General features: G+C 38.1%; 1 protein-coding gene across 1 annotated transcript in view; it reads left to right on the top strand.

Annotated features, from left to right (window-relative positions):
- The window catches only part of cdk14 (cyclin dependent kinase 14), a 314,716-nt gene that overhangs the window by 14,021 nt on the left and 287,839 nt on the right, over positions 1-12,856 (top strand). Inside the window, exon 2 of the mRNA XM_084725970.1 lies at positions 3,715-3,746. Within this exon, the coding sequence (XP_084582096.1) occupies positions 3,715-3,746 (32 nt within the window). The remainder of the gene's footprint in view (positions 1-3,714; positions 3,747-12,856) is intronic.

Below are 12,856 nucleotides of genomic sequence, written 5' to 3'. Positions count from 1 at the left end.
TCACCATGAAGCGTCCCCCAGAGCGCTCTGTCTTTTTAGCCATCTGCACCGCCTTTCTCATTAGACAACATAATCATGATGAGGAGTTAATAACTGAAAAAACCATCATTTGCTTCTCGAGCTATGAGAGTGATTCAGAAATCAAAGCTGCAGAAACAAACAAACAAGCTGTTTATTCCCCCTCCTGCTCATAAATATGAAGAATATTGATGTCAGATACAGGACTGTCTCCCCTGCAGTCGATGTGGGAACACAGTGGGTTGTCAGTGGGGATGGAGACGTAACAAATAATTGAATGGCTTTTTATATACTTGTACTGTTTTGATTTGATTTATACAATCATTCCTGCCTGCAGTAAGACATTACATGCAACAGACACTGATGATGATGAATGATGTCTCACGCTCCCTGAACCACTCTTTGACAATCTGAGTCAGATGAATCCTGGCCTTGTCATCTTGGAATATGTCCGTGTCCACTGATGTAAAACCCTGATCATTCAGTATATTCAGGTAGTGAGCTGACATCATTGTTTGCGTTCATAATGTTGCTGAACCTCGACCTGAGCAACTGAAGGAACCTCAGATCATAACACTGCCCCCACAGGTTTGTACAGTAGGCACTAGGCATGATGGGAGCATCACTTCATCTGCCTCTTTTCTTACCCTGATGCCCCCATCACTCTGGAACAGAGTAAATCTGGACTCATCAGACCACATGACCTTGTTCCATTGATCCACAGTCCAATCTTTATGCTCCCTGGCAATCTGAAGACTTTTTTTCTGATCAGTCTCATTGATGAGTGGTTTTCTTAAGACTACACAGATGTTTAGTCCCAATCCCTTAAGTTCTCTTCACACAGTGTGTGGAAACACTCTTACTTTCACTATTAAACACTGTTGATTTCAACGTTTAAATGATCTCTGATCAATCATTCAGGATTTTTTTCTGACCACATTTCTTCCTTGAAGATGATGGTTCACCACTATCCTTCCAGGTTTTAATAATGTGTTGGACAGTTCTTAACCCAGTTTTAGTGGTTTATCAGTCTCGTTAATTGTTTTCTTTGCTTGATGCAGGTCAGTAATTTGTTCCTTCAGAAACAGAACAACATCTTTTCCACGACCACAGGAAATGTCTTCAAGATATGTCTTGAGTTCAATAACTTGTTACCAGCTGAAACATATTAATCCCTGCAGTAATTATCCAGTGAAAGGCTATTACTTATTTTGCTGTGTTAAATCCAGGTGGTGACCTTTTTTTTGGCCAAGTGGTCAGTGTATTGTTCCCTGACTATTTCAGAAAGAACAATTATGGTACCATATTGTTGGAGATCATAAGAACCATAATTCATAAGAAAAACCCATTCAGCTACATCACTTCTCTCTCAAGTATCCACTATTATTTGTAACACAAGGATCTTCACTGGCCTCATGATTTGATGATAACTCACCTGTCAAAGATTCAAATGCACCATGACTCTCATTCACATTTTTCTATTTAACTGCACATGGCTACTTTTTCATCAGTTAATACAAGCAGACAGATGAATCTTAACTACCTTTTTATTCAAAAAGTGCTTTCAAAAATAAGACTACAGAAGTCTGTGATAAAAAAAAAAATCTGAAATGTGCTCAGATGTTTGCTTTCAGAATAAAGGATGTTTTTTTTTTTTTATGACTCACTGCTGACCTGTGAGTCCCTCCACCAAACTAACACTAGCCTAAGATGTGTTCACAATTCAATGCAAGAGAGTGACGCTGCAACAAATGACACAACTTTAGTACTTAATTGTCCGGCTGAGACCATAAGGTCAACAACAAATCAACGTTAGCAGGCTGTAGTTTTGTGTGGGCTGCAAACTACCAGTTATATTATGTCACTAGATCGATACAGAATCTGCATCACAGTGTATCTTCGAAATGAGAATTTGTACACCTCTCAGCAAGCATCAGCGTATTCAGCAAAGCTACCAAAAGTTCAATTCCAATCCAATCATTCATTGCCAGAGCACATGTTTAGGTAATGGCTGGATACTTTTGTCTCATTAATCTACTTTTTTTTTTTTTTTTTTTAGAAGTAAAGTAAAAGCACTTGAAGTTAAAAGGAAAAATACATTTCCTGTGAACAAAAAATGCTGAATCACAAAGCAAAGTTAAGGATTTGGAATTGGGTTTGGGAAGGAAAAATTTCAGATTTCAGTGGCATATCATCAGGCACCCACCAAAATAAATCACTTCCATTACACCGTACACATCCACTTGGAACTACAGATTTGTTTAAGTGCAGAATATTGGTATTCTGTGATTATTCATCACAATTAATATTCAGTTTGAGTGTGCAGATTCATTCTTTATCACAGGAGGATATTTATCTGTGTAAAGTATTGTAAACTCAAGGTTACTATCTTTTACTGGAGTCTCATGGCTGCATGGCCTCATTAATGAGGAAGACTTTTCACCACCGCTGTGCACTGTGTCATGAGATTCAGTACGTGGTGTTACAGCGAGGGTTGCTGTTAAAAGCAGGTTTCATGTAAAGTAGGGCTGCAACTGATGATTATTTTCATCGTCGATTAGTTGTTTGGTTTATAAAATGTGAGAAAATGGTCAAAATTGTGAATCAGTGTTTCCTAAAGCTCAAGATGACGTCCTCAAAGATATTCAGTTTGCTGTCAGAGAAGTGTAAAGAAACCAGAAAATATTAACAGTTAAGAAGCTGAAATCAGAGAAATTTGACTTTTTTCCTTCCTAGGGCAGTATTTGTTAGGGCTGCATCTAATGATTATTTTCATAGTTGATTAATTGGTCAGTTATTCTCTCAATTAATCAATTAGTAGTTTTAAAATGTCATAAAATTGTGAAAAAAGCCCAAGATAACATCCTCAAATGTCTTGTTTTACTCACAACCCAAAGATGTTCAGTTTACTGTCATAAAGGAGTAAAGAAAACAGAAAATAATAACATTTTTTTCTTAGAAAATTACTCAAACCAATGAAATTATTATCAAAATAGTTGGTGAATTAATTTAATAATCAATTAAATGATCAGTCTTTGCAGCACTAGAATTTATAATGACATCATGCCTTTATATTACAGCTGCAATGATGTCAAAATCGGTCATTAAAATAGTTGGGGATTACTTTAATAATTGATTCATAATCAATTAATCATTGCAACCTGATGTCAAATTGAAAATACCACCTTTATTTGTACTGTGGAGTATTAACTAACTACACCATCACTGTGAAACAGGAGTTTTATCAGTGCTGGTAGGTAAGAGATAGTGATATTTCTGTTTTTAATATTTTAATCATGGGTTGAATAATTGTGAATTTCAACACTTTATTCTTTGATATAAAATGTGATAAGATGAGCTCTTTTTACAAGGGAAAAATGGGTTTTTGCTACTTATTTTTAGCCGTTTCTGTGAAAGTTAACATTCCTGCTTGGGTAGAATATGTCAGGAATCCTTCCATCCCTGCTAGTGTTGTTCTCTGCCGTCCTCGGTGGGAGAAGTGAGTTATCACCAGCGCTCCAAACCTCGACCCCTCACTGCTTTAATGAGCGCTGAATGAATCCCTGACAAATTTTCAGCACGGTGACAAGGTTCTGTGTTGCATCTCTGCTGTTAAACTTTCTTATTTTGCTCGTTCTTCAAAAAGATGTCAATACAGGCAGAGTCTGATCCTCTCTTCCTTTCTTCTCTTTGCAGCTTTCAAGAAGGAGGACAGCGGCTTTGATGAGGTAGGATGAAAACAAGTGAATTTTAGGGAGTGTGTGACATTACTGGCCCAGTTTCAGGGCTATACCACGCTGTATTTTTTTACTCAAATTATTCATCAAGGTCTTGTTGGCCAGATGTTGTCGGGGCTGCACTGCAGTTGATTTTTCCTGCTGTAACTCGGTGCATATGGTGTGTAATATATTCATGTGTGGAGCGTGGTGCTTTTCCCTCTCATCTCTGAGACGTCCCTCAGGGTCAGTCCCCATCACAGAGCTTCTCTGGCCTGCCAAATGAGACGCCACCAAACGCACCAATCAGATTCTCCCCCTGCGCGAGTACACCCAAGGCCCCAGACTTGTTTCACAACCGTCTCAAACGCTGTGCTCAGCGTCCTGAAGTGAACACTGACCCAGAATTCCCCGTTTTTCATACTTTTTTTTTTTTCAATTCTCTGTCTCATCGGAAATGCATTGTTATCTGAGAGTGGATGGTTCAAAATGTCCACAGGTCGATAGCTGAGGTTTGTGCACCTTTATGGCCTCCTCTCCTTCTCTGTGAGCAGGCACAATGATCTGCTGAATGTCTCTCCCGCGCTGCAGGCTGCAGCACAATGCAGGCACGTGCCTACAATTCCTAAAAACACCCCCACGTCCCTGCTTCAGTCTGAGTGTAAAATTCAAATTAAATGCATGAAATGTGGTGTGTAAAGGTGGCAGGTGGACAGCATATTAACAGCAGTTTAGTGTTTAAAAAAAACGTGTTCTGTGTTTCAAGTGGGAAGATCAAAGTGGTGCATCCACATTTTGGGAGGTTGATTTTCCGTGGATATTGCTCTATAGTGCTGGTAGCATTTCTGATTATTTGCTTTTAGTTTGCACCAAAGATGTATTTATGTATGTTATGTTGTGAGCCCCTTACCTAAGATGATTTTCTATCCTCTTGGGAGACAGTCAAGTTTTTTTTAATTGAATTGAACAGATGTGTGCTTACAAACTGACAGAAATTTGACTAAAAATGGTTGTGCAAAATGTAATATGTTAGATTTTTTGATGTGACAAACACCCCCCCAAAAAAAAAAAAAAAAATCAAGAGAAGGCAGACATCTCTGCAGTCAATATCTCCACTATCTAAAGGATAAATGTAAATGGATAAATAACAGTCCAGGCCAGTTGGAAATATGTATTTTTGATTTTGGGGTGAACTGTGTGAACATCCACTCCACAACACCACACACAATTGACATATTGGCCCTATAAAGGTGTTATGGGTAAAGTGTAAGCAAACATGTTTGTGCATCCGGCAGACAGGAGCTGTATACAGTATTTGTCCACCTCATGAATGTTTAATATTGTTCTGTTGAGCTCTGTTGCACCAATGTCTGAGAAACATATGTGTCTCTTTAGCTGTCTAATGCTCCACTATTGTACATGTGCTCATCAGCTCATGTTTGGTGCTGAGCAGGTAGTGTACAGTGGGTTAATCAGAGTCTAAAGATGATGACATCAATTCTGGGCCTTAAAACCAAGACAGTGAGCTTAAAAATGCTAAAACGCTCAGTAGACCTGAGGGGAACTGCAGAATTAGTGATAATTCTCTGTATGCTATGTTTCGTTCCTGCACAGTCATTTGGAGCACTGTTGATATAAAAACATCAGTTAGAGCAGTTTTAAAGTCTGTGAAGCAGATGTCGGCTGGAGTTTGCATCTGTAATAGAGCGCTGCAGGGATGGCAGGGATGTAGGCCGGTCTGGAAGTTAGCATCACTCTGCTTCCCTCCACAAAAAGCCAATGGGATTTTTCCATTGGATTTTGGATTAGTGTAGAAAATATGTTCGAAAAGTTTCTGATATTGACCTGTTTTGTTCAGGAAGATAATCAGGATGTATATATAGAGGTAAAAAGCTAATATTATGCTATAAACAAACTACACCCTGGTTGCATAATTTCATCGTTGCCACCACCAAGTGACTAGTTCTTGGAGTGATCATGTTTAATGTTCCCGACAGCCTCTGCAGTTTCATTTAGTCCCTTGTTAGCAACTGCCTTTTAAAGACTTCAAAATTCATGAGTGGGGTATTTACTGGTGTATTTTATGTTGTATAACAAAACATGGAAAATCCAAGACAAGGGAACCGGAGGCGAAGGCCCGACTCAACCTACTCTGCCTCTGATTGGCTTACCCTGATATTCTCGCCACACCCCCACCCAGTTTCACTCCCCATGCCTAATTTCGCTTAAACTCACCCAACCCAAATGAACCAAACCAACGAAGGCAAGACGTACGAGCCAATCGGAGTCGAGGCAGGGCAGGTCATGGCTTCACTCTCCTGGGTATTACTGCACCACTCTGTAGCTTAAATTGGAAATTGCTCCTCAATTTTCCAGAACACAAACACGATTTTACTGCAGGTTTTGAGTGTGAGTCTCTTTGTGAAATAAAGAAATGATTAATGATGCTTTTAGGAGTGGAAAGCAAAATCTTGCCACCTTTTTGTGGCGAGCTGCTGTAATATGTTACCACACACTCATCATATGCCAGAAGAGTTTTAATTCATTCTGTAGATAATTAGTTTTGTTGGAGGAACACTGTGATGCTGTGTACAGTGGAACATATTGATTCCTCTCACATTCTCTCTCAGTTTGCTGTTGTGGGCGGCTGCTTGATGAGGCGGTCAATAGGTCTGAGGATGCTGGGATGTTGTGTTTGTATTGACAGGGAAATCCTGCTCGGCTGCTCTTTTGAGTTAAAGCAACAGTGAGTGTTGAGCAGCACCTGCTGCAGCTGGCTACCTGAAGCTGAGTGTCCTCGACGTGAAGCGGCCGCGTGGTCTCTAAGCTTCTGGAACATTTCCAGGTTATTGTCTGCAAGAGGCAGCGGCATCGCTTAATGAATAAGTGATAAGACAGCAGGATGCTTTGTGTCGATGCTGCTGACATGTTGATGCTGTGGTGGGCTGGAAGATTCCTTTAATTATTTTATCGAGTCGACCTGCAGAGTGTGTTTAAGAGACCCGAGGGCAGAAACATCAGTACTGAAGTGCCATTTTTCTTCACGTCATTACCAGCTCAGCGTTGTGTTCATGTTTTTTAGATTTGTCCTTACCAGTTGGTCACAAGCGATGTATTTTTGCCTCAATGTCATTTTCAGTGGATGCTTGGCTGCAGTGTTTGCTGGCAGCTATACTGAAACTCATTGATACCAGAACATGCAAAACAAAACCCAGCTCTTTTTAAACTTATAACAGAGGCACATCACATGTATTTCACAAATGAATCAAAAAGGTGCAGATGTGAATGGACCCTCTGAAAACCTGTGGTTCAGAGAAATGTTGGCTCAGATGTTTTTTGCCAGTTATTACATAACCTAGATTATGGAAGAAATAAAAAAAAGTGGATGTCATAATTAGAAGACCGTCATGTCGCTGAAATGAGTAATAATAAAGTTTATGCAAACCAGAACTAGATAAGAACACTGCTGTTTAATGGTCAGTTTAAAAACAACAAAAATTACCATGACTGCCACATTTATTTGTGTGCATCAAAATATCCTGATACAGTGTTTTGAGAATCGATACAGTATCACAAAATATAATATTGCGATGCTCAATATTTTTGATACTTTCTTAAAGCTGAAGTGCTTTACATGAATGAAAAAGGGTTTAAAAATGAAAATAATGCAAAAGATTAATAAAATTAATAATAAAATGATGTGTGCTAGAATTCATAGGCTTTTTCAGGGATGCACCGACTGTTAAATTAAATACCTATGTTGGCCTGATACCAATGTCTTGTCTTTTGAGTCTTTATTTTATTTTTGTTATTTATTTTCCTTTTTTGGGGGTAAACAAAGAAATCTTCATTATAAAGATGGCACCTGCTGCCATATTACCTCATACCAGAATTGTATCCAGCCAGGAGCTTCTTCTCTTCAGCATCAACAGATAAACATCTATCTCTGCATCAGTTAATGTCATTTTATTTGCTAATATACTGATTGCAGTCAACAAGGAAAATAACATTAAATCATGCATCCCTGTTTTTTTGTTTTTCAATCTGAAAAGCTGCATTTTCAGAAGTGATTCTGCAGCCTTGGGTCTTCAGGCAGGGAGCTCCAGATCTGAGAGCCCCGACACCTTTAGTATTGAGCTTGGACTCAGCAGCAGAGCCCCGCCTGAGCCTCTGAGGCTGCAGCCACACTCATAGCAATTTAGCAATGGAGGTGGGAACTCAGCTGAACTATGAACTGTTTTAAAAGTGATCAGTAAAAATCTAAATCAGTTCTTTAACTGACCGGTAACGTGAAGAAAGGCTAAAATGGGGCTGTCGTGGTGAAGGAATTTCTCCTGGATTGAGGCTGGTTCATTGGCGCAGTATGCAGCATTAGTGGTATTTGTTGTTTGTTTTTGCAACTTAGTACATAATTTATGATAAATGAAGTAATTTGGTGCAGTAATACTCAGTGTAACACTGTCTATAGATCCCACCTCACTGCACTGAGGGCAGCTTCATGCTTCATGCCAGCTGCTGGGTGCTGCTCATAGTTGCCAAGCAAACAAATTCCTGCAGTTTGAGCACTTCATTTTAACACATAGCTGTATTGTTACCTTCAGGACATGTCCGTCAACTACATTTACATACAGGAACAAAACAGAGCATCGAGCAGAACAGGCTTCCTTATAGCAACAAAGCCAATGCAGGTTGAGCCAATGCTGGCGCTATAGTGTAAATTTCCACAAAAAGCATCATGACAGCTCTATTAATCATTAGTTATTTGGTCTATAAAATGTCTTCAAATATCACGTTTTGTCCACAACTCAAGGATATTCAATTTACTGTCAGAGAGGAAAGAAGTAAAGAAACCAGAAAATATTCATACTTAAGAAGCTGTAATTTTGGCTGTTTTTTCTTTAAAAAATTACTCAAGCCAATTAATCGATTATCAGAATAGTTGCAGATTCATTTAATAATTGATTGTTCGATTACTCGCTGCAGCTCTACAACCTACTACTCTCGTTATTTAGTTGGCTGAGAGTAAGTCTTAACATTCACACAGTTTCTCTTGACTGTCCCTCATTATTACATTTGTCCAACATCAGTCCAGCCTGCTGGCCACATTAATACTAGTGCAAAATTCAACAGCTTCACCTACAAAGTAAACAGTAAAGCAACATGAAACATGGCAAAGCTTACAGCTTTCAAGTTTGATGTTGGGTCACAGGAAGGGACGCATGGATCGACCAGCCAGAGACCGGGACCGTCCGTTTTTTCACGGGCCAGACAGTGTCATATCTGATCCTGTCCTGATCAGATTCTCACACATGCTCCGCACAATGGTCATGTCATGCACGCAGTGACGCAGACTGTCGCACACACACACAAGACGCACATTAAGTCGGCGACTGATTCCAAGAACAGGATGAAGAGAAGACAGACGGATAACAAGGAAACAGAGATCTCATGAGATTGCGCTCCCTCTAGTACATAACCTGTATATAAGGCCTGACTGTGACCTGGAGCACTTTTGAAGAAAATGTAAAAGTTATTTAATCATCAAAAAATTGGAATCGGCTACAAAAACTGAAATCGGTGCATCTCTAGTCAGGGGCGGCCGGTATCTTTACTGCCCCTTGTACTTGCTTGTCAAGTATTTTGCTTTGATTTATTCATTTAACACACATTGAGGAGTAAAACAAGCTAAATAAAGCCCCATGAAAAAAGAAACAACCATGAACACAGTTGTTGTTGCAGTCGCGTGCCATCCTCTGTGGTTGACTCCTGGCTAAATCAGGGCTGATATCATCATGAAGGAAACCACTTTCTAACTTCCCTCGCTTTGGGAATAACTATCTCTGAGCTCTGCATGCATTTATCTGAGAAAAGCAAAGAAGGACATGGAAACAATACATCCTTGAAACACAGTAAAGATGTCAGTGTAACATATGTAAACCAGGCCTAAAACCTGTTTCCTGTAACACCCACATCTCATCTCAGCGCGATCATCTTCATCCTCAGCATTTTTCTGTTCAGTCTGATTTCATGTGTCCCATATTTCTCATAACCAGCAGAGAAGCAGCTCTCTCTCATACTGCAGCCTCAGCTACAGTGTGGTGGTGCTGTGGTGTAGATGTGGAAATGAAAGAATGCTCCACTGTAACATTTTCCCATTGAGAGAACTGTGGAGAAGTCTGTATTTTTGCTGGCGGTGGGACACGAGCGCTCCGATATCATCGCGGACGTCACGTGTATTTGGCTACAGGCCTCTTTGTCAGTTCCTGTGATTATTTATATAAGCAGATATAGCCTGTGTTCTCGTTCAGAAGGGGACTTTTGTGGTGAAACCACATGAAGCAGACCTTTTCTAGAGGCCGGTGCCATGGGAATCAGCTCGGGCCATTTGCTATAAATGGGCCTCACTGCTAAAGAAGAATGTAAAGAATCTTTGAAGGAAAAAGACTCCTTCCTGTCCACCATCACAATGTTTGCAAGAGGCTGGATGATGGTCTCCAGTTAGAGTGTGTGAACGTATGGGAGTTTGGTTTAAACCCGCAGCGTGATTGTGTGCGTGCGCTCATTCCTCCTGTGTGTCTGAGCGAGGCAGATAGAGACTGAGAGCTTGTTCGCCACTCGTGTCTCTTGAACTGATTATCATTTGTCAGAGTGAAACTATGTGTGTGTTTAGAGCACAGGGACCCTGCTCAGACCCAGAGGTCTGAGAAGACATTCAGACAGCGGGGGACGCGGACTTTCTTGGGCTTCTTTAAGCGGTTTGATATCTTGACATAAAGTATTGCAGAGAAATTAACATAGTGACATCATGTTTGATGAGACTTGATATAGCAGAGAACCAGGAAGTTCTCCAACCTCTTAATTATAATTATTATGCATTACACATACTGGATTTTTAGGTTTGACACCCAGTAAAAATATTCCGATATTGATATATTGCCTGATATTCTTTATATCTATGGGTTAATGACCAATGCGCAGTAAGAAATATGTTTATGTAAAACAACATTTTTGAAGAATATGAGAAAATATTAATATAAGGGGTCACTGTCGATCCTTTCATTGTTTTTTCACAAAACTGCACTGTAAATGTGTCCTGTGGTGTGACATAAAAAAAATAAGAAAAAGATCTTACATGATATACAAATAACATGAGAGAGATTTAACAGTATTTTTCCCCATTTTCAATAAAGGTGGGTCAAACTTTGCTGCTGTTGAAAACTCTACCAATTTAAGATGAGGATTTATGATGTAGGATGTCATTTTAATTGGAATTAAAAAGTATGAAATATACATAAAATGTTGTTCATAAGGCAAACAAGAAATAAAATAAAAACAATTTGTATTATGTTTATACCAGTGCATATCGAACAACATATACACCAATACAGATTATAGTCCGATATGGCTGTGATCGGCTAATAGCCAATATTCTTTATAAAAATGGGTAGTTGACAAATACACAACAAATTTTTTTTGTTTTTTTTTTGTAAAACATTTTGATGAAAAAATAGATTTATTTATGTAATGTGAGTTGGGATGTAGTGTTGAGAAAATTGAAGGGGTCATGAACTTTGTCAGTTCATTCACTGCTTTTTGACTATTTTCACTGAACTGCATTGTAAATATGTCATATGGTGTGACATTAAAAAAAAAAATAAAAAATGATAGACTAATCATATTAATAATAATAATAATAATAATAATAATAATAATAATAATAATAATAATAATAATAATGATAATAATAATGATAATAATAATGATAATAATAATACTACTAATAATAATAATAATAATAATAATACTAATAATAATAATTTGTCTAGAGATTATATTCTTATTTTCATGAAGTGTTATTTATGTCATATGAAATATAAAATATAAAATCTATATCAATTTAGAATAAGAGATAATTATATTTCCTCTAATGTAACTGTTTTTTCTAAAAGATATTTTGATATAGGATGTTATATAGTTCTATTTGAAATAAGAAAAAGGTTGAAATATGTACGTTAATTGCTGCTTATAAAACAAACAAAAAAAATAAAATAAAAACAATATGCATTATGTTTATATCTGTGCATATCAAACAACAAATACACGATGCAGATTATAGACTGACATAGCTGTGATAGACTAATATCAGACAATGTTCTCTATAAATATGGATAGTTGGTAGTTGAGAAATACACAGTAAGTTTTTTTTTTTTTTTTTTTTAAAGAAAGAAGAATACATATATTCATATGATGTGAAATACATTTGAGAAAATTTAAGGGGTCACTGACTGGCAGTTCAGTATCAGCCAATAATGTCTGCCGACTGATATATTGGTCTGTATGTCCCAGTCAACCAGTATGAGTTTTTCATTGGTCCATGCTGATATTTATAGAGCAGAGCAGCTGCTGGCCAATAGATGATGCAAACAAAGAAAATCATGTATTATTTCTGTTATTCCATACACATTACAGTCTAATACATGCTTATCTTAGCCAGTAACATGTTGTTTTAGATCGATTTTTTATGAATTAATGAAGCAAAAATATACATTGAGTTATGCTGTCGATTCAAAATGTGACTGGTGTTTATGTCATAAATATTTTAATGAACATCAGCAGTATAAAATATACAGCTGCATAGAGGAGAAAGGCAGAAGCACAATGCTGGCTTATTTTTAAACCTGCACTCCCCACCCACTGCCCCGCCTCAACCTCAAGGAACAAACAGAGCAGAACAAAACAAGACACAGAATTTTTAATAATCATCACTAATGTGGATATAATGACTAAGAGGATAAAGGGAAATAATAGAACAGCTAGAACAGTCTGGTAAGTTCAGAAAATGACATCACTTTTCCGTAATGTAGCCTTTAAAACCAGGAAAAGACAACATTTAAGACGTATCACGATGTCCAAAATCCATTTAGGATGACAAGAGTGATGACAAGAGACTGTGATTCATTAAGAACAGTAGCCACAGCTTGAATACTCGCAAAACTGTCAAGATTCATGTTTGCAAGATGCATTCAGACATAATGACATGGAAGATGGACAGATGTTTTACAGGCAAAAGAGGGAAAACACTCTTCACAGAATGAAGGATACAAACTAGGGGTGTAAAGAAA

Source organism: Lutjanus erythropterus, chromosome 9 (genome assembly GCF_056507025.1).
Source record: "Lutjanus erythropterus isolate fLutEry1 chromosome 9, fLutEry1.hap2, whole genome shotgun sequence".
NCBI lineage: Eukaryota > Metazoa > Chordata > Actinopteri > Lutjaniformes > Lutjanidae > Lutjanus > Lutjanus erythropterus.
This window is presented reverse-complemented; position numbering and strand designations above follow the sequence as displayed.